This window comes from Prionailurus bengalensis, chromosome A2 (genome assembly GCF_016509475.1).
Source record: "Prionailurus bengalensis isolate Pbe53 chromosome A2, Fcat_Pben_1.1_paternal_pri, whole genome shotgun sequence".
NCBI lineage: Eukaryota > Metazoa > Chordata > Mammalia > Carnivora > Felidae > Prionailurus > Prionailurus bengalensis.
The window spans coordinates 125,181,859-125,205,457 of record NC_057348.1 but is presented as its reverse complement, the minus strand read 5'-3'; the positions used below and the strand labels follow the sequence as shown (position 1 = coordinate 125,205,457).

Sequence of the window (23,599 nt, the reverse complement as noted above, 5' to 3'; positions counted from 1 at the left end):
AGTGTTGGAGAGGATGTAGTAGAAATGGAGTGAATGCTTATGCTCTGTTGGTGTGAATTGAAATTGGTGCAACCACTATGGAAGAGTTTGGAGGCTCTCCATGTAATTAAAAATAGAGCTATTATATGATCCAGCAATTCCATTTCTAGGTGTATATCCAAAGGAAATGAAAAGAGATTATCCAAGAGATATTTAAATTTCCATGTTTGTTACAGCATTATTCACAATAGCCAAGATGTGGAAAAAACCTAAGTGACTTTCAACACATGAATGGATAAAGAAGGTGGGATACACACACACACACACACACACACACACACACACACACACACACAGTGGAATATTCTGCTATGAGAAAGAAGAAAATCCTGCCATTTGTGCCAACATAGATGGACCTTGAGGGCCTTGTGCTAAGTGAGATATGTCAGGCAGAGAACAACAAATACTGTATGATACCATTTATATGTGGAAACAAAAACAGCCAAGCTAGTAGAGTTGAATGGTGGTTACCAGTATGTGGGGGTGGGAGACAGGGAGATATTGTTCAAAGAACACAAACTTGCAATTGGAAGATGAATGAATTTGGGAGATCTAATACACAGTAGAGTGATTACAATTAACAATATTGTTTTATATACTTGAAAGTTGCCAGGAGAGTAGATCTTAAATGTTCTTACTACAAAAATGAAATGGGAATTTGGTGACATAATGGAGGGAGATATTTGCTAACACTGAAGTGCTAATCCTGTTATAATATATAGGTGTGTCAAATCAACATGTTGTACACCTTAAACTTACATAATGTTGTGAGTTAGTTACATCTTAATAAATCTGGAAAAAATAGGGGTTCCTTAGTAGAGATTCTAACCATAATAAAAAGGGTAAAATTCTTAAGTCTAGTTAAGTTCTGATTATCCATTACCTGGTATATTGCTTGGAACTACATTCACCTGTCTTATCTCTTCTGGGGGAGGAGGTGGGTAGTAAGGTATTTAGGCTGAGAGAACAAGAAATGACAAAGGCTTTGACAGTAAGATATTAGCCTCAAACTCCCAAATTCTGGATGTTGACTTATAGAATAAACTTGTAATAATTTATGCATTCTTGAACTGTGAGTTTTGATGGTCGCCTTCTGTTTTATGAGGCACTTGATAATGTGTTGAAAAGAGGTTTGCTGAGCTATTTGTATCCTTGCCTTTTTTTCCACACTACCAAGTAAGTACCTTTAGGGTGGAGATAGCATTGGTACTCTAGTATCCATTGATAGGATTTAAATTTATAGGATTGTCTCTAAAAAAAACAAACAAACGTATTTGAAGCTCTAAGTAGCTAAGGTATGACAAAGCACTGGAAAACTGTATTCAGGTAAATTGTTTAGTACTTGAAAGTATTACCATCTTCAGCTTTGTTTAACACAAACATCTCCTTGGCACTCTTGAATGAATTACTCATTGTTTCTGTGTTTACAAATTTTTTTTGAAATTGTACATACAATGAACTCTTAACCTCTTTACTACTGAGTGTTAAATTGCATGGGACTTTTCTGTTCAAAGGCCCAAACTAAAGAATTCCTGGGCTCAGTCATAATAATGACTGTGAATACCATCCTCTAAAATATAAGCAATGGTAATACTGTACTTTGCACTAGAGTTCTGCAATCTTTAATTGAATAAAGTATAACCAAAATAAAATGTCATGTAGTTGGAATCATAGAGCACGTTGCCTTTTCACCTTAGCTTCTTCCAGTTAGCAATATGCATTTAAGTTTCTCCATGTCTTTTCATGACTGGATAGCTCATTTTTTTATACTGCTGAATGATATTTCAGTGTACAGATTTACACAGTTTGTTTGTCCATTCACCTTTTGAAGGACATTGTGGTTGCTTCCAGTCTTGGGTGATTCTAGAAACATTTGTGTGAATTTTGTATGCATATAAGAATGTAACACAATTGGGTACATACTCAGGAGTGTGATTGGTGGATTGTATTGTAAGACTATGTTTAGTTTTGTAAGAAACTGCCAGTTTTATCGGGTTTTTGGATTTCAGCCATTCTTACAGGTGCATAGCAGTATGTCCTTATTGCTTTAATTTACAGTTACCATTTTTATATGTGCTTATTTGCCATCTGTATATGTTATTTGATAAGGTAATTGTTTGGATCTTTTGCCCATTTTTAAACTGCGTTTTTCTCTGGGCACCTGGGTGGCTCAGTCAGTTGAGTGTCCCGACTTCAAGTCAGATCATGATCTCACGGTCCCTTGAGTTCGAGCCCCATATTGGGCTCTGTGCTGACAGCTCAGAGCCTGGAGTCTGCTTTGGATTCTGTGTCTCTCTCAAAAATAGATAAACATTAAAAAAAAATTAAAAAAAAAATAAATTGGGTTTTCTTATTTCTGAATTTTAAGAGTTCTAAATATATTTTGCATACCAGACCTTTATCAACATGGGTTTTGCAAAGATTTTGTCACAGTCTCTTCCTTGTTTTTTAATTTTCTTAATGGTGTCTTTGCAGAACTGAGGTTTTTAATTTTAAGAATGTTCAATTTATGAATTTTTTTCATGGGTCATGCTTTTGGTTTTATATCTAAAAACTCATTCTCAGAGTCACCTAGATTTTCTCCTTATGTTATCTTTTGGATGTTTTATAGTCTGCGTTTTAAATTTAGGCCTAAGATCCATTTTTTTTTTAATGTTTATTTATTGTGAGACAGAGAGACAGAGTGTGAGCAGGGGAGGGGCAGAGAGAGGGAGACACAGAATCTGAAGGAGGATCCCGGCTCTGAGCTGTCAGCACAGAGCCCAATGCAGGGCTCAAACTCAAAAACCGCGAGATCATGACCTGAGCCGAAGTCGGACCCTTAACCGACTGAGCCACCCAGGCACCCCCCCTAAGATCCATTTTGAGTTAATTTTTTTGGAGAGATGTAAGGTCTAGGTCTAGGTTCATTTTTTTGTGTGTGTATGAACGTCCAAGTCTTCCAGCCCCATTTGTTGACAAGACTTTCATTTCCCTACTTAATTATCTTTGCTTCTTTGTCAAGCTTCAGTTGCCTATAATTGCATAGATCTGTCTCTGGGCTTTCTATTTTATTGCATTGATTAATTTGTCTGTTATTTTTCCAATATCATGCTGTCTTGATTACTGCAACTTTATAGTAAGTCTTAAAGTCAGTTAGTGTCCAGATTTTTAAAGAATTTTTCTCTTTGCCTTTGGTTTCGAGCAGTTTTGACCATGATATGCCAAGTGTGGTCAAGTTTTTGTTTGTTTTAATTTATCCCTTGTTGGGGATTTGTAATACTTTATAAATCGATGCTTGATTTTTTCTGTAAATGTTTGGAATTTCTCCGATATAATCTCTTTAAATATAGTTTTTATTTCATTCCTATATCCTTTTCTGAGATATAAAGTAGAATATATTAGACCTTTACACTGTATGTTCTGTATCTATTATATTCTTTCATATATATTTCATCCCTTTGTCATTCTTTTTTCTAAATGTTTTCTTCTGACCTACCTTCGAATTTATCACTTCTTTGGTTGTATTTAACCTGCTTTTAAATCCATCTTTCTTGGGGCACCTGCGTGGCTCAGTTGGTTGAGCGGCCGACTTCAGCTCAGGTCATGATCTCGCGGTCCGTGAGTTTGAGCCCCTCGTCGGGCTCTGGGCTGACAGCTCAGATCCTGGAGCGTGTTTCAGATTCTGTGTCGCCCTCTCTCTGATCCTCCCCTGTTCATGCTCTGTCTCTCCCTGTCTCAAAAATAAATAAAAATGTTAAAAAAATAAATAAATCCATCTTTCTTAATATTGATTATTCTAATATTTATATTACATATAAATTTGTGTAATATTTATGTAATAAATATATTTACATATTTACATATTATTTATGTAATCAGTTTATATATTTCAATTTCTATTATGGCTTTCAGAACTCTTGGAAATTTGAAAAATTTTTAAAGTTTATTTATTTTGAGAGAGAGAGAAAGAGAGAGAGAGCACGAGTGGGAGAGGAGCAGAGAGAGAGAATCCCAAGCAGCCTCCGCACTGTCAGCACAGAGCTGATGTGGGCTCTAACCCACAAACCGTGAGATCCTGACCTGAGCTATTAAGTCAGATGCTTAACCAAGTGAGCCACCCATGCACCCCAGGAAGTCTCAATTTTATCTGTTATTTCCTTCCACATATCAAAAAGAAAGTCTATTTCTGATGATGCCAGACATGTTTTTGAGTAGTTTACAAGCTGAGTGGTTTTTACATTTTTAAAAGTGTTATTAAAGAAAAAAAAATAGATGAAGAATATACAACAGAGACTGTACATGGCCCACAAAGCATAACACATTTACTAGCTGCTTTTTACGTAAAAAGTTTACTGACCCATAAAGTAGATTCTTTATATATCTGTTTCTATTATCATAGTGATAATAGATATCTCCTATATCTGGTTGGTTTTGATGCGGTATTGGATATTGTACATGAACAATCACAGAGTTACTTTGGGACTAGGTTGATATTAACTTCTTCCAGAGAAGATTGAAATTTGTTCCACTAGGCAGATAAAGGCACTACCAATCTTCAGTCACCCTCATACAATGAGAGAATGAGCTGATTCAAAGGTGGACTTCCATCTTTCTGAGGGCTGCTTGACTTCTGCTTCTCTCTTATATCCCAAAGCAAAACTTGGGGACTTAGTGAGGATCTCGTTCTTTGTGGGCTCTGAGTACTGAGTCCATTGAGATCTTTCAACTACCTCTATTAGAATCTGCTTCTGTTGGAATTGGCAGCTACGTCTGGGATAAAAGCAACCCAAAATGTCACACTCATCACTAGGTTTCCATCTCTTCTCTGGTTTTAACTTCCTAATTCTTTTTTGCTTTGTTAATGATGTGTGGCTTTCATACAGGTTTTGAAATATTTTTTCTAGCTATTCTAGTTCTTAATGATAATGTTGGTTCAAATTATTTTGATTATCATTATTGGAAATAAACTCTTATATTTACTTATAGGTAGTTAAGTGTTTGTTTTCTGCTTGTTTTCACTTTTGCTTTTTTGCTATTTTTATTTCAGATAGCTTCATTATTTCCCATGTATGTTGTGGGGTATATTGAGCCAAACAAATTTCAGAAGATCATTTATATGAACATGGTAATATTTTTAACATTTATAAGTCAAATATTAAAATAAGATTTCAGGGTTGATAAAACAGAACTGACTCTATTTTATGGGGGTACCTCCTCCAAGTAGTATTTAATGTATATGATGTTGATATTATCCAGAAGGAAAGATTATACTATTATATATCTATATCTATAACATCAGATAGATTACACTCTATCAACTATAGATGTTTTATGTTCTGTGAAACTTTAAACATTTTTAATGTTTTATTTATTATTATCATTACTTTTGAAACTGCCTTTTCTCCCTGAGATCTGAGATTTTTAGCACTTTGCATTAATATGACCCTGTAAATTTTATGTTTTTGCATTTTTAAAATCTTACTTTCTAAATATATATATATATATATATATATATATATATATATATATGTACTTCAGCTAAGAAAATAAAATATGGCCTTGTTAGTTATGGAAATCTTCAAGTAGTCCAACAAAAATAAGATTAGAAAATTAATACTTACTTTCTTACTATATTCTTTCTATATTCTTATTATAGTCTTTCTTACTATATTATTCCATCATTGAATCAATAGAAACAATAGTGTTTTTTCTGTTTTCTTTATAGCAAGTAGCAAATAGAGAAATAAAATGAAATTCTCCTGTATATAATTTATGGTGTTGAAAATACTTAAAACCTATCAGTGTGTTGAAATTCTATTATCATTTGACCAAGATCTACTTATGTATTTATCAATCTTTTTTATGCATATAACATTTGTATTAGAAGTGACTATGCCTGTAGACAAAGTATGCATCATGCTGTTTATCTAATCACAATAAAACAGATGTTTCTTTTCCTCAATTTTCAGATTTCAGTTCTCCTTTGTTTTGTGTTGATGTTTGGAAATCCAATGTATTTATCTTCTTATTATTCATCATCTTTGTTAATGACATGGGTAAGTGTTTGCTAAGCTCCTGAAGATTTGTTTTTACCTGTCAAATAGTAGGTTTACCCATGTGATACAAGCTTAGGAGAATAAATAGTGCCCTTCCCGAATTATTGCTCACATGAAAAACTGTTTCCCAAATAATGCTTTCTGTCTATCTTATCCTTGAAAAATGAATACAATCCAAAATTTACCTCTTTAAGGCAATGCCCAAGTAAATATTTTAAAAACAATCATAAGCTAATAAGACTTACTTTAAAAATATGCCATCTATGATAAAAATTAGTTATTTCTTTCTATGTCAGTTTAGTACACTAGTTATTGCAGTGACACTGCCGTTGCCCAAAGCATTTTTGAACTCCTCTGAAATGCCTTCACAGACACAGATGGTGGCACATTCTTTTGAATATCCTCAATGGTGGCAAATCTTCATCTTTCAAGGGTGGATTTAATTTTTGGAAATGACCAAAGTCTTGTGAACAAGGTGGGTGATTAGGTCTTGGGTAATATAGATCTTGATCAAAATATGGTGTGACAATAAAGTAATTAGACTGATTTTCTTACACCATAAATTATCTCTGGAAAAAAATTTATCTCTGAAGGCAGTTTAGAAAGAGGAGTTTCAGACTGTTTTAAGCAATGGCAACATGATGAGAATAATGCATGTGACTTACTTTCATGGGATAACACTCATTTGGATTATGTATTTGGAAGGGTGGTTCAGTAAATTCGTTTTATTACTTTAGAGTCACACTTCTAATATTCATGAGCCAGAGCATGGAGTGTTTTCCTCCACTGGAATGTTATTGGGGTATTCTCTTTTTGTAATGATTAGAAATGATATGAACCACAGTAATACCAAAATGTGGCACTTTTCCACATATGGTACATAGATGGGCTCTTGGGATTTCCCCTATATTTTAATATTTTGGTCCCCAGCCTCTTTTTCCCCCCAAATAAGTAATCCCTACTTTTTCTCTCTCCCCAAAAACCTTTCAGCATTTTGTCAAATTTTGTCAGTATTACTGACAAGTAAATTACTTTACAAGTAAAGTATTTTTACTTGTAAAATATACAAGTAAAAAATTGTAAAATATACTTGTAAAATATTGTCAAATATACAAGTAAAATATTGTAAAAAAAAGTATTTTTACTTGTATTACTTTACAAGTAAAGTACTTGTAATCATCTACCCCTTTTTATGAAAGCATTTTGTTTTGAAATATAGCACACGTGTAGAAAACTACATAAAACAAATGTTTTATGTACTTAGTACTGACTAGTAGTGATAAATACTGATTAATGAACTGTTATTTGACAAAGTAACTTAAGCTGCCGTCAAGTCAAAATTAGAACTTGTCTAACCATTCTAGAAGCCCTCTGTGTGTCCTGCCCAATTATAACTCCCTTGCACTGCTCTAAAGCAGGAATAGCTGTCTTGATTATGGTAATTACTCCTAGCTTTCATTTATAGTTTCATCAATTAATTTTCTATTTTTACCTACAGCTTTTCTATATATCTTCCTGGTTTTGTTTCCAAGAAATTTATTTGTTAAGAATTCAGGTCATTGAACGCAGCACAGGAAGGTGCTGTGGTCTAGGTTTTGCTCTTTGAATCCTCATTGGGTGATTTTACGTCTTCCTTTGCCTTCTTTATTTATAATACAGTTTATCCTCGAACAGTGCAAGGACTAGGGATGTTAAATCCCCATGCAATTAAAAGTCCACATATAATTTTGATTCCCCAAAAACTTAACTACTGGTAACTAATGTTGACTGGACGCCTTGCTGATAACATAAGTAGTCAATTAACATGTATTTTGTATGTTATGTGTCTTATGTACTGTATTCTTAAAGTAAGCTCTAGAGGAAAGAAAGTGTTATTAAGGTAATCATAGGAAGAGAGAATACATTTACAGTACTGTACTGTACTTACCAAAAAATTTTAGTTGACACATGCAGTTCAAACCTGTGTTGTTTCAGGGTCAACTGTATATTAATAATTAGATCTAAAACTTGGACAGGTTCAGATTTGATTCCTTTGGCAAGTCCATAGTATTGTTTTTTAGCAGGAGGCACATAATATCTGGTGCCTCTCTTTTTATGGCGGCAGCCATCAATGCTTAGTACCAGATCCACTAATTAAATAGGGATTGCAAAATGGTGATATATCAATCCCTCACTTACAGTTCATATAGGAAAATAAAGTACATGTCCAAATGAGGGAAGTTGGGATGAGGTAGAAAAATATTTGAAGAAATAATGGCCAAAACTTTTCCAATTTGATGAAAATTACCAACTGAGATATGAAAAATCTTGTTGAATCTCAGTACAAGAAACTGAGAGAAAGCTAAATAAGGCACATGATAATCAAATTGCTCAAAACTAGTGATAAAGAGAAAATCTTAAGAACAGCCAGAGAAATAAGACCTATTAAATGTAGAAGAACAGAGGGTAAGGATGTCAAAAGATTTTTCATAAGAAAAATAATGCAAGCAGTAAGATAGTCAAGCAACATCTTTATAAAATACTTAAAGAAAAAAAAACATTGGGAATTTGTAATTATATACCCAGCAAATATATCCTTCAAAATGAACACAAAGACTTTATGATCAGCACATTTTCACTAAAACAAATGTTGAAGGGGAGTCCTTCAGATGGAAGAAATAATATATTAGATGTCAGTCTGGCTCTACACAAACGAAGGGCACATGCAATAGTAGCTAAAGGTAAATATGTAAGGTTTTCCTGACATTTTAAAAAATATTTATTTATTTTGAGAGAAAGAGAGAGAAGATAATGTGTACATGTAGGAGAGGAGCAGAGAAGGAGAGAGAGAATCCCAGGCAGGCTCTGTGCTCTCAGCATAGAGCCCTTGTGGGGCTCCATCTCATGAACCCATAAGATCATGACCTAATGTGAGATCGTGATCTGAGCTGAAATCAAGGGTTGGATGCTTAACTGACTGAGCCACCCAGGTGCCCCCCTGCCATTTTTAACCACATTGTTGGACTTTGGGGGCATCATGCTCTGTGAAATAAGATAAATACTATCTTTAAATTTGTATCTTCAGTTTCTTTCAGCAATGTTTTGTAGTTTTCAATGTATTAAGTCTTTTACCTGTTTGAGTTTATTCTTAATACTTTTTTTCAGAAGCTATTACAATTACAAATGGGATTATTTTCTTAATTTCCTTTTCAGAGTTTTCATTTTTAGTGTGTAGAAATACAAAACATTTTTGCATGTTGATTGTGTGTTGTGCTTCTTTGCAGAATTTATTTATTCCAAGTGTGTGTGTGTGTTTTCTATGTAGAAAATCACATCATCTGCAAACAGAGATAATTTTACATCTTCCTTTCCAATTTTTTATGCCTTTTATTTCCTTTTCTTGCTTAATTGCTGTAGCTAGGACTTCCAGTACTATGTTGAATAGAAATGGTGAAAGTTGGCAACCTTGCCTTCTTCCTGATGTTAAAGTAAAAGCTTACAGTTTTTCACCATTCAGTATGATGTTAGCTGTGGGATTTTTAAATATGGCCTTTATTGTGTTGAGGTAATCTCCCTCTATTCCTAGTTTGTTGAGAGTTTTTATCATGATAGGACACTAATTTTTTCCAAATGCTTTCCCTACATCTATTGAGATGATCTTGTGATTTTTAATCCCTCATTCTGTTAATGTAGCATGTTACATTAACTGATTTGCATATGTTGAACCATCCTAGCATTGCAAGATCTCACTTAATCATGGTGAATGGTCCTCTTAATGTGTGCTGTTAAATGCGATTTGCTTGTATTTTGTTAAGAATTTTTCCATTTATGTTCATCAAGGATATTGGTCTGTAAGTTTTCTCAGTGTCCTTGTCTGGCTTTGGTATCAGGGTCATGCTGGCCTTAAGAAATATGTTTGGAAGTATCCCTCCTCTGCAGTTTTTGAAACAGTTTGAGAAGGATTGACATTAGTTTTTCTTTAAATGTTTGGTAGGATTCATCAATAAAGCCATCTGGTCTTTGATTTTTTTCTTTGTTGTGAGGTTTTTGATTATTTGTTCAATATTCTTACTAATTATAGGTATGCTTAGAGTTTCTGTTTCTGTATGATTCTGTCTTGGTAGATTGTTTGCTTCTAGGAATGTGTGTCTTCTATGTAATCAATTTGTTACTATATAACTGTTCACAGTAGTCTCTTATAATCTATTTTGCTTGAGTTTAGTTATTTCAGATGGGAGAGTATGTGTGATTCCTGTTACATCAACTTGACCAGAAGCAGTAGTTCCATCCTGATTGATTTTAATTACTTACTTTATTTTTGGGGTGAACTATTATCATGTTTCTAAGAATAAGAAATACATAAAAAGTTGTACTCAGAAAATGTCACTCCCCCTCATTCCCTCTACCTTTTCTCTCCAGTTTTCTTTTCACCTTTGTCCTGCCTTTCCTGTAAGATATCTCATTGGTTTTCTGGTTTTCCCATTTAGTTGTTTTTTCTTTTTTACACTAATAAATATTTTATATATATATATATATATATATATATATATATACACACACACACACACACATATATATTTATCATATCTCCTCTTACTTACATGAAAGGTAGAATACTTAGATAGTCTTCTGCACTTTGGTTTATCAGCCTATTGTATATATCATGCAACAACCTATCCTGGATACAATTCCTTATAATGTCATAGAGATCTTCTTCATGCTTTATATAGTTTCATAGTACATACTTCACTGGGTATGTTCTGTAGATAATTCAAATACTGTCCTATGTCTGGGCATCTAGGTTGTTTCCTATATTTTGCACTTACAAACAGGTTGCAGTGTATAATTTGGTACATTTATATTTTCTGTTGTTGGAAGCTCAGGAATCCTGGCTCACCTTGAGCTAACTAGATGCTGCAAAATTCTACTCCAAATCTAAGTAACACAGAGGCCTACGATTTCGGTTTCTTATAGGAAGCTTTTTCTTCCCACCCCAAACTCAAACAAATACCTTGTGAGCTTGTAGCAATGGCAGGAGGAGTATTCCTAGTCCTTGAGTATCTTTGTCAGTTTGGGTTGCTATAGTAAAAATACTATAGACAGAAATTTATTTTTCACAGTTCTAGAGGGTAGGAAGTCCAAGATCAAGATACCAGCCAATTTGTTTCTTGGTGAGGGCTCTCTTTTTGATTTACAGATGCCTTCACTATATTCTCACATGGTCAAGAGACAGACATCTCTCCCATGTCTCTTCTTATAAAAGCGCTAGTCCTGGGGCACCTGGGTGGCTCAGTTGGTTAAGCATCTGACTTCGGCTCAGGTCATGATCTCACAGTTTGTGGGTTCAAGCCCCACATCAGGCTCTTTGGTAACCGTTTGCTCGGAGCCTGGAGCCTGCTTTGGATTCTGTGTCTCCCTCTCTCTCTGCCCCTTCCCCGCTCACACTTTGTCTCACTCTGTTTATCAAAAATAAATAAATGTAAAAAAATTAAAAAAAAATAGTAGCACTAGTCCCATTCATGAGGGCTCTGCCATCATGGTCTAATTACCTCCCAAAGGTTTCATCTGTCACTTCAGAGTGAGGATTAGGGTTTCAGCACATGCATTTGGTGGGGGACATAAACATTTAGTTGATAGCACTGAAGGGTATGATTTTTGAGGACCCCAGCTTTATACATGTCTCAAGTCCAATTTCTTACCTTCCATAGCCCCAGGCCCTTTTCTGCTTTTGATGTAAGCCCATTGTTGCAACTTTATTCTGCAGTCCTTCTTGAAGACTGCCCTAAGTTTTCTCCTACATGTTTGTTTTTTAAAGTCATCTGCTTTCTCTGGCACCTAGAAAATTCATTTCCTTTCTTATAAGTTCAGTTAGGTATGTTTTTAATATTTTGTTTTTATTTTTATTTCATCCCACTACAATATTCAACCCACACGGCACAATGCCTGGCGTCCAGCACCCACAGTCACTCTAGAGCACTTCTCCCCAGTCCCCTTCATCTAAATAAATTTCCGGTTCTAACAGCATCTGTTTTTCCACAACTGTGTGCTTCCCACCCCCAGGTACCTCTTAACTGTTTGTTTATTTGAGAGAGAAAGAGTGAGAGAGAGCATGCAAATGGGGGAGAAGGAGAGAGAAAGAGAGAAGACAGAGGATCCTAATCAGGCTCTGTGCTGACTGCAGACAGCCTAATGCGAGGCTCACACTCACAAACCGTGAGATCATGACCTGAGCCAAAGTCAGACGCTTAAATGACTGAGCCACCTAGGCGCGCCCAGTTAGCCATTTTTTAAAAATTTAAAAATATTTTACTTAGGAATTTGGGGAGGAAGGATTTTCATGTTATTTTAGACCACTAATTTTGCTGGGCGACTTAACATATATCCTTGCATGGACACACCTCCCACAAACAACCCACACCCTCAGGGGAGTAACCTGCACAAGGCATCATAGCTAATTCAGTGAGGAATTAACTTGATTCTAGAAGCAACTTGCTGGGAATAAAGCATTGAGCTGTCACTAAAAGGAAATTTGCCATGTCCAAATTTTGAAAAACCAACAGTTAAGAAGGAAAATGACTGGTGATAGCCAAGATGGAAGGGGGTGGCTGGGTAATTTTTAAAATGTATCATTCATATAAAATGTCAATTTTATTTAATTGTTTAATTTTATATCATGTGCATTTTAGGTGATAATTCTAAAGAGAAATCAAATTCAAAGATTGGGAGTGTCTGAACTCAACTTTTGGGTAAGATTCAACATTTTTAAGCATTTCTTCGAACTTTTTATTTCTATAAACTGAATACAGACAGTATACTTTAAAACTCGAATGACTTATAGTCAATAAATCTTATAAATACCTACTGATATGGGGCAAGAAATAGTCCTTAGTGACATCTACAAGTCATTATCAGAAACGAGTTCATGTATTTCAGTACCACTCTCACGCCTCTCTTCCTTTACTTTTCACCCTGCTGTATATACCCTTACTGCCTTGCTTTCTAAAAAAATTTTTTTTGCCTTGAGTTTCTCCCTTTAGATTTACTAACCTTCTCTTCAAAATAACTCAGCCTGTAGTCCTGCCCCCACTTTCTGTTTTTCTTTTCTCTACATCTGTCTATCATCTATCTGTTCTTCTGCTTCCCATGTTAGACTATTGTTTTTGTCCCTGTCACATTTTCCCTACAGTCTCCCAGCCCCTTCCTGTATCAACTCAGACACCACCTAATCTTCTTTTGACTTCTTCCCACATATGCAAATGGATGGCCCACGTTAATTCTATGTTTGTGTGTTTTGTTTCCAAGTAAACTCAGTATGCTGTTAGGTAGACACTACAATTACTAATTCTCGTAATATTGGACAGGTGACACTCCTTTTTTATCTCTTGATCTTTGATGTAGATGTACACCTATGAAAAAGTAAAACCTGCCATATTGAAGAACTATGTGATTACATATGATATATTAATAGGGAAAGCTGGAGAAGTTATGGTAAGATAAGGTAGATTTCTACTCAGAATGCAAAAGGACAAAGTGTATTGAGTTGCCAGTTACTCGCTACTGGAGGCTTTCTCTAATGGTGAAAATATAGAAATATTTGTGCACTTGAATTAGTGGATGATATGACTCTTCTAATATATGATTTTTTTGGTTCACAAAAATTAGCAGTTTTTTCCAAGATGAAGCCAGGAAATTGATGGAAAATTCAAAGATCTTCATTTAATAACTGAACTCAAAGTCAAAATTTCTATTACAAACTGTTGAAAAATGGCAACAAACAGAATAACATCCATGGACATTTAGGAAATTCTGCCAAAGTTGTACTGAGATCTATTCTCTTCTTTTCAGTTTTAGACTGGAAAGAGTAAAAATTAAGCTTTCAAGTCAAGAATTCAAAGAAACAAACATCTAAGGAGAAAAAAGTTGAGATATAATTAATGTTCAAAACATTTATTTTTTAAAGCTGACAGAATTGATGTCAGTCTTTTGCAAAGGGGAGAAATAAGTTTTAGTTATCTAAACAATACAAAGGATATTCTGGCCTTTTATGGCTTTTTCCCCATAAAAGGCAAAAAGGAAAAGCAAAGATATTTTGTGAACTAACACTTTTTCTTCCTCCCAAAAAAACTTGGTGTTTTACTATTCCAAGTAATTCTTTCATACCTGTGGAATAAAGATTATATTGCATATCTTACTCCATATGGTATTTAGAAGCCCAGGTCTGAATGCTGAGTGTTCTCATTGCTACACTGTTTCCTTGCTTCTAGACCCATACTTCTAGACCGATATAGATACATATGCATACATACATCTAATATTTGTATCATTGAAATTCCACAAGGAGAGGTAAAAGAGAGTGGGGCTGAAAAATTTTGAAAATGTAATGGCTGAAGACTTTCCAAATTTGGTAAAAGACATAAATCTACAGAGTCAAGAAATGGAGTGAATCCCGAGTAGGATAAGCCCAACAATATCCATGCCAAGACACATCATAATTAAATTTCTGAAAACTAAAGACAAAAAATCTGAAAAGCAGGCAGAGAGAAATGACATGTTGCCTATAGGGCAAAACTGATTCAGATTACATTAGCCTGAAACTATGGGGCCAGAAGGAGATGGCGTAACATTTGTCAAATGCTGAAAGAATTGTCAACTGCAAATTAAATGTCCAGGGATAGTGTCTTTTAGGACTGTAGGGGAAATAAAAGACATTCTCAGATGAAGGAAAACTAAGAGAATTTGTTGCTAGCAGAGCAACCCTTAAAGAATAGTAAATGGAAGTTCTTGAGGCAGAAACTAAATGACCAGAAGGAATCTTAGAACATCAGGAAGAAATTAAAAAAAAAAAAGAAAAGAAAAAGAAAATGGATACATAAAGGAGTAAATGTAATGTACTATTCTTGTGTTTTTCTTTTCACGTGTTTCCTCTTGGCTTATTATGTAGCTAGATGTTTGAATCAAATTTTAATTAATTTATTTTTTCTCTCATTTTTATTGATATGAGTTTTTGAGGCCATGGATTTTCTTCTGATCATTGTTTTACATGACTTTCTTCATTCCTAATATGTAATTTTCATGATCATATTTGAAAAAAAAAATTTTTGTTTCTCTTTCACTTAAGACCTGTTTTAATAGTAAGTTTGTTAATTTCCAGGAGGGAAGGACCTTTTTTTCTTCTTTGTTATTAATTTCTAGTTTTATTACATCACGATGATAGAAGATTACATTTTTAGTTTGTGGACCTACTGGATGCTTTCTCTGTGACCTAATGGATGAACATTTTTTTGTGAATATTTTATGTGTGCTTGATGAAGGTGTATCCTTTATTAGCAAGACATATTTTGATAAATTTATCCACGAAATTTATTTTTAAATGTTTTGGTCTTTTATATCTTTATGTATTATTTGCCCACTGACCTCTCTTGTATTGAAAAAGTGTATTTAAGTCTTTTAATATTAGTGTGTTTCTGTTTCTCCTTGAAGATCCAGTAACTTCTGTTTTATAAGGATGGTTGCAGTACATAGATATTCATACTTAATTATATTTTTTTCATGAATTGTGTCTTTTAGTGTCAAAATAATTTCCATATCTAATGCTTTTTGGTGTGAAACTTAGTGATGATAGGATTATAAGCTTGAGTTTCTTATTAGCTTTGGTACATTTTTGCCGCTGTTTCATTGTCACGTTTTTGAATCTGTTTCAGTACATCTTTGTATAGCACAGGTCAAACACCGCTTTGTGAGAATTTGAAGATTTTTATTTATGTTGTAAATGTTATATTATTTTTTGTATTTACAATTTCTCTACATATTTCATTACACATTTCTCTTTCATTTTTAACTTTCTATATTCAGGAAAGTTGTTCCCTCAATTATTGCATACTTGAAACTGTTTTTCTGTAATCTTTATACCTGAATGACAGATGGTCTAGATATAAAGTTCTTGGTTCCCACTTTCTTGAGTGTCTTGAAAATGCTTCTACACTGTTTTATCGCTTTTATGTTTCTTTTAATATGCATGATGCAAGCCAAATTTTCTTGCCCTTCTAAGTTATGTGCTGAGAAGTGTTACGGACTTTTCTTCCTTTTTAAGTTTTACTAGGCTATGTCTCGAGGTAGTTTACCATACTGGTCAATTTTCCCAATTCCTGGTGGGTCCTTTCCACATGTAAGTCCAGCTCTTTTATTTCTAGGAAGTTTTCTTAGATTGTAGTTTGAATACTAGTGTGAATTCATTGCTCAGTTTTTCTTTTTCAGGGACTCCAATTACAAACATGTTGCCTGTCTTCTGTTTCTACTACTTTCTATGATTCTTTTATTTCCTTGTTTAATCTCATTTTTATTCTTTTGTGGGTGTTTTTTTTTTTTTACTGTCTTCAGTGCCTTTTTTGAATTTTTATTTAAATCTCTGCTCCTTTAGTTACCTTGAGATTGTCTTCATTTTTCAATGGTTTCCCTCTTTTCTTCCATTTCTTTTTCTATATTTAATAAGTACTCTCAATTTTTTTCTGGTTTTGTCCATTTATGTTCTTAGTTTCAAAAAAAAATTATGTCTCTGAATGCTTATTTGAGCTTACTTAATTCAGCTTTTAATTCTGCATTGTAGTTTTTTCTGCTTTGTAAGATTTTTATCATTCATTTGAATGGATATCAGCAGCTGAAATGTTTGACTCTCAGTTTTGTTACCTTCTTATAGAAGCTCTATTATAGATCATATAGACATCTTTCATCTACTTAGTTTGTGTTCAGAGCAGGTATTTTCTAATCCAGGTGCAGCCTTTTGTCAATGTAACAAAATCTGGTTTTATCAGTTAGTAACTTCCTTCCTTCATCTTTCAGTGACAGTAGTGATTGTCTTTTGTTTGGTCCTCATTTATTTTTCTGGATACTTGATTTTCCTTTCTTCCTTATTTCCTTATCCACACATTCTTCAGAGGGTTTCTCCCTTTCTTTTCCCTTCCTCTCTTTCCAGAAGTAATGCCTTTCTGAGGTCAGTTCTTCTTATACTGAGCCCTTTAAGTCCCCGCTCTGTAGCTCATTCTCCAGTCTCCTGGCTCTTCTCACATGTAAGGTGGACCTTCTCTCCCTCCGGTTATTTCAGTTCATTTTAGGACTCCTCACCTCCCTCTCTCCTCTTCTGCATGATTTTGAGACTCCCCTCATTCTCTGCAAAGGCTTAGATCAGGAATTTGAGGTTTAAGTTTGCTGTATATGTTGTTCCTTTCTATTTACAGGTAATTTGAAGTTTGTACTGTTACCTGTTTTTTATATTTGTGATTGCGTTGTCCTACTTGTTGGATGAGTGTGGAGAGATTTGGGTTTAGTCTGCTATAACTTTCCTCAGGCTACCTAGAAGTCCACATCTGTGCTTTTTCTAATCAAGGTTAGCCAAAAAATAAGCAAAACAACAGAAACCCCCACGTGAGTTTTAGTTTCTATTTCTCTCTTTAAAATGAAAGCTTAAGTTTTGAAATTTTCCTTTCTTGAGGAAGGACTCATATAATTCTATTTCCAAAAGAGTGGTAGAAGAATATTTTATAATTTAATCCTATTTTTGAAAAAAGGACTTTTCTGCTAGGAAATAATATTTGGAACCAAACATGTAACTCCTTTCTTCACAGAAATTGAAAATAAATAACTTGAAAAAAATTCTTTTAGAATTTGTAGAACTCTAGTGTTGTTATGTAGTTTATACCAATGTCATCTGTTTCAATTCTTTGCCTTTAAACAAAATTTTCTAAAGGAGCAACCTTTTTTCAGACCACATCACTAATATAGTTTTCCATACCATGATTAAAATTTCCCATACCACTTGTTGATATGATTGAATTTTGTAGCTGGGTAACTTACGATTTTTAGTGTCTGACTTCTGTCTCTTTCTTTCTTTCACTTTCTAGCTGCTTCAAGGCTTTGCCTGGTTGTGTGGAACAATTATTTTGAAATTTCTGACATCTAAAATGTTAGGTGTTTCAGATCATGTAAGTACTTTCTAGTTAAAGCATAAAAATTCCTATAAATATGTAGCTGGATGAAAACTTTAAAACCATCTATTTTTACCTCTTTAGTTTATAGAGATTAAGTGCCTTTTCAAGGTCCTGGAGTTAGTTATTGGCAGACTCAGTAATAAAACCCTACAGTTAAGTGATCTTTTCAACCCACTAAGAAAAAACTGTATCAATGAATGTTAGCCTAGCCATCCAGAAAAAAAAAAAGAATAATATCTTAAGTAGTTATGTGTTTCTATTTCAGTTAAAATACGAATTGGGGCACCTAGCTAGCTCAGTCAGTAGAGCGTGTGACTCTTGATGTTGGGGTTGTGGGTTCAAGCCCCATGTTGCGTATGGAGATTACTTAAAAAATAAACTCCTAAACAAATAACCTCATTTATTTAAATAATAAGTTACTCATTTATTGAAAATGTTAACATATGAGCAGTCTGTACTCAGCTTTGAAATATAATAGTCAAAATCTTAATGTAGTTTTATTTATGTATAGTTAATAGACTAAAATTAAGATATGACTTGATATTTTTAAAGCTTTTCTTGTTATGTAAAAGGAAAGTGGTAAATGTTAAAAATCCTCTATCTTTTCATCTTCCCTCATGTGTAGTGTGTGTTTGTTTTAAAGCCATTGTCTTACATAATAGCCCTTGTCAAAGCTTAAGTCCCTAGTTAGCTAATCAGTTTAAGGGACAGAAAACAATGCAGAAACTTACTTTTGATTCTTACTTTCTGTTTGGATATGAGCATACATGAGCAAATCACACAGTAACCTACTCTGAAATGTACTTCATCTCATACTATCCAATTAGAACCCTGTCTAATGCTGAAATTTCTTCATCTTTAACAACAGATTATGGTCCTTACTCTCTAAAAGGTCAAGTGCTATCACTCTCCAGTAGAATTGAGCTAGCATACATGTTCAAGTTAAATAAAATTTCAAAGTATATGGATTTATCTGCCATTTATTGGTAGCTCTGTATGGTGATTTATTAGGTTTATTTGTTGCTGCTTTTCTCTGGTATGTCTGACATACTCCTTTTTATTCTGTAGGGCTAAACATTTTATGGTGAACTTTATTGAGGCCTCCTAAGTCATCTATTTGTTAAGTTGGTCTATGGGTTTCTTTTCTGCCTTGCTCCACGTTGTCACCCAACTCATTACAAATCTTACACACACACACCTATCCCCCCCTCCCCCCCCCCGCCCGGTACTCTTAAGTTGCTTCGTGTGTGTGACACTTGTGAGAAAGACTTGCAATGAAAGTGGTTTAGTTAAATTATTATTAGTCATCAGGCCCAGTCAAAATTAGAAAAATGAAGTCAATTTTAAATTATCCTTGCTACTGGTAGATAAGGGGAACCATAAATAAATGAAAACCACAGATAATTATTACACTTGATATAAAATAATTTCATTTCTGTAAAATAATTTGAATTAAGGTTTACATACCAAATATTTTCTCTTTTCTGGCCTTCTGAGAATGCAGTGGAAAAACAATTGTCTCACTGACAGTGGGTAATAAATAACTGAAAATAAGAGTTCTACACTGAGTTTGGTTAGTGATGTTTATTTCAAAGGCTTTGAAGATCAAGTAACTAAATCAAAGTCGTGTGTGTAGTTGTTATAATTCTTATGATGAATAGCTGTTATGTTTAATGGTTTGACTGTATGCCTGAAAAATTCAAGAAACACCAAAAATTGTAATCAGTGTATGAAACTTTGTGTAATCACAAAGTATGAAACTTTGTGAAAATGACAACACATAGGAAATTTATTCATGTTTTTCACTGTGTGGTAAACAGGGTTAATGTGAGACTGTTTTCTTCTTGAGAAATGATTATAAAATCTCATGATTAACTACATGGTGCTTTCTGCCCAGCGATTGTTGATCTTAACTCACTCTTTATATTATCATGTCTGCTTATTTTTTCTGACCTCTTTCTGCTTTTCATTCTTTTGATATTTCTCTTTGTTTTCAGTTTTCTTCATAATTCAGTATATAATAATGTATTGTTCACTGAATTTTTTGTTTGTTTTCTTTGAGGGCCGTCCATGTACCTTGGATTTATCTGCTCTGTAGACTTAGTTAATATTACAACAAATCAGTTATTATTGACCATAATTATTAGTGTAATTTTAATTTCTTTTACTTTATTTTCTTCCCAGATTCGCCTGAGTGACCTTATAGCAGCCAGAATCTTAAGGTATACAGATTTTGATACCTTAATTTACACCTGTGCTCCTGAATTTGACTTCATGGAAAAAGCGGTATGAACGGTTTTCTTTGTTTTTTTTCCTTCTCTACAGGTATGATGGTCTTTTGCTCTTAAGTTTTCCTTTTAGTCTGAAACTCAAATTTTTTATTCAGAGACAACCAACTTTATCATTTTTTACTATAATTTTTGCTAATCATAAGCATTCCTTACCTGTTTTTGTTTATGTGTAAAATGAGTAAACAGTGACCCCTATCTTAAAGAGTTCTTGATGATGGTTGAATGAGATAATCCAGGAAGAGTGCCTACCATACTATTTGATCCACAGTGAATACTATTAGTACAGTTCAATTACTTTTAATAGTGGATGTCACTTAGAAGTATGGGACTACTCACGAAAAATAAATCTAAGTTCTTGTTTTGGTTTTTAAAAACTTTAGTTATGTTTCATTTGATACATCAAATATTATAAAAATCTTTAACAAAATGGTGCCGAGAAAGATATACTATTAATCATACATTATTCTCTTATCTATCCAACCAGTCATATGTTTACTCAAAAACTATTATGAGCGCTAATTATCTGTGAGGCTGTTGGCTGCAAAGAGGAAAATGGCTTGGCTTCTGCCTTCAAGAAAGTATTTAATTTAGTGACATGGTAAATCACTCTGACCACATTAATGGGTCATGAGAATTATTTAGCTGCTAATGTCATTTGAGTACTTATTCATATTTACAGTAAGTATGTAGGCTGACTTTCTTCCTTGTTCGCTCTAGTTTCACCAGTGAAAATAATGGAACTTTGCAACCCAGGAAATGATAATATAGGGCCTGGGGATCAGTAAACACAAAATTTAAAAATTAATATTATATAAATAAAGGAAAGGTAAAACCAAAAGAAGGAGAAAAATAATATATAGCTAATTTTTGTTTTAATAGTTTTTACCGTTAAAACCTTTGGTGCATTTGTATAACTTTTTATAATTTTCATTCTTATATTAGAAGATGAAGGTTGATAAATATACATAATAATGGCAAAAACATTTTTACCTTTATGAAATTTCATTGTGACATAAGTTTTTACTCACTTAATATAAAATTTAATAAATGACTTTTGAACAATTTGCTTTATTTCAGACTCCATTGAGATACACAAAGACATTATTGCTTCCAGTTGTTATGTTGATTACTTATTTTATCTTTAAAAAGGTATATTTAAAAATTTGTTATTTGCTTTTGGGTTCAAGATAAGGGCTATAATAGAATTGTAGTTCAGAATTCCATCTTATCAGAATTCCATCTTATTTTTAGGATGAACCCTTCCCCCATAAAACAGATTTCTTACTCAGATCTTTATCTAGTATTATATGGGTTTTAGAAAGCCTCATTAGAAAAGATATTCTTATTTATTCTTTCAAAAGTAATTTGTCAGTTACCTACTATGTACCATGAACTATATTCACATTGTCAGTCCACTGGAACAAATAAAACAGGCCTGCTTCTATCTTGGAACTTACATTCTTGGTGGGTGTGGGTGCGGGGTGGGGCATTAAGCAAATAATCACACAATAACTAAAGAATTACAATTGTTATAGGTGCTGTGAAAGGAAGATGACAGTTTGGTAGCTTTTAAATATAAAGCACATTCAAGGAAGTCTTAATCCGCTTTAAGACCTTCACAGGAGAAATTCTACACACATTCTTTAAAAAGTCATTGTGTGTTCACTGTTTTCCCAACAAAAGAAAACATTATTAATGATAGAAGAAATAATATTCTAAAATACCTGTGACAGATTTTCTTGGTCTTGAAGTGGTATATCTGAAAGCCTAAAGAACCTGGGTCTTAGTTTTTTGCAATTTTTTTTTCAACGTTTTTTATTTTTTTTTTTATTTTTGGGACAGAGAGAGACAGAGCATGAACGGGGGAGGGGCAGAGAGAGAGGGAGACACAGAATCGGAAACAGGCTCCAGGCTCCGAGCCATCAGCCCAGAGCCTGACGCGGGGCTCGAACTCACGGACCGCGAGGTCGTGCCCTGGCTGAAGTCGGATGCTTAACCGACTGTGCCACCCAGGCGCCCCAGTTTTTTGCAATTTTGAACCATCTTTATGATACTGTTTACAAGTCGTCTTAAGTCAGTATTGTTATGCCCAGAATTCGTGATCCCAAAAGACCTCCAGGGAGCCAAGTCCGATGTAAAAGCAAAAGAGCCTTTATTCGCGCTAGCTCCAGCTCAATCCCCTACCTGCACTGTCGCAGTGGTGAGATACTGGGGAGAGAGAGAGAGTTTCAAAGGGACAAAGGTTTTATTGGGGCCTAGGGGCAGTTAGTGAGGAAATGGCTATGGCCTCAGCCGATTGGCTGGGGAAGGGTCCGAGTCCTGTTAGGCAGGTGAGGGTGGGGGGGTTACTCAAGGGGAAGAGGTGTGGTCAAGATGAAGGACACAGAACAAGATGGAGTTGGCTGGCGTAGGCCCGCCCTTTCAAGTATGTATTTATCATAGACTTTTAAGTAGATAGCAGGAGCATCTCTCTGCCACCATACCAGGGGTGGCCCTGATCCAACTAGTTTTCTATGTGTAAAGTCACGGTGCATACCTTGTGTGTGTGGTTGCAGTTCCCACATTTTCTCATTCCCGTGTTTTCATGTAAAATGTGAACAATTTATGAGAAGCCTCTGTCTCTACCTTGATCTCTGTTGTTTCTCCCTTGACCCAGTTCCCTAGGGACCACTTGGAAAGAGGCTAGAGGTAATGAGAAGGAATGGGTAAACTAGAGCAGTGTCCCCTGGGCTCTGCCTAGCTCTCCACTAGCCTGTTTCCATTCCATCATGGCAAACGGTGGTATTCTTCCAAGGCTACACTTAAAGGGGTAATGCAGGAATTAACTCTTCAGTGAGGAGATAGCTGGCATCGGAGAAAATGAGAGCTAGATCTACTATTACTATTTTTTAAAATTAAGATCCAAGACTCATAAACATAGTACTCGCCCCCAGACATACCACAGCTCAAATGCATGTGCATGAGCATGTTCTCTCTCTCTCTCTCTCTCTCTCTCTTTCTCTCTCTCTCTCTCTTTCTCTTTCTCTCTCTCTTTCTCTCTCTCTCTCTCTCTCTCTCTCTCTCTCTCTCTCTCTCTCTCACACACACACACACACACACACACACACACACACACACACAAACCCATCCCTGCAGCTTAACTCCTTTCTGCCTCCAGGTAAACCCCTCATCTTTATTTGTCCCATTGTGGTTTCTTTTTCACCTCAAGGATATTTCTGATCTAAATTTACATTTTCACTTGTGTGAAGTCACTTCTGGGAAGAAAGAAAGA

At 34.5% G+C, this 23,599-nt stretch overlaps 1 protein-coding gene across 1 annotated transcript in view; it reads left to right on the top strand.

Annotated features, from left to right (window-relative positions):
* Nucleotides 1–23,599, top strand: part of DPY19L2 (dpy-19 like 2) — a 98,525-nt gene that overhangs the window by 41,543 nt on the left and 33,383 nt on the right. The window contains exons 10-15 of the mRNA XM_043589242.1: nt 5,069–5,146; nt 5,991–6,077; nt 12,743–12,802; nt 17,951–18,031; nt 20,222–20,323; nt 21,406–21,477. Coding sequence (XP_043445177.1) covers nt 5,069–5,146; nt 5,991–6,077; nt 12,743–12,802; nt 17,951–18,031; nt 20,222–20,323; nt 21,406–21,477 — 480 coding nt within the window. The remainder of the gene's footprint in view (nt 1–5,068; nt 5,147–5,990; nt 6,078–12,742; nt 12,803–17,950; nt 18,032–20,221; nt 20,324–21,405; nt 21,478–23,599) is intronic.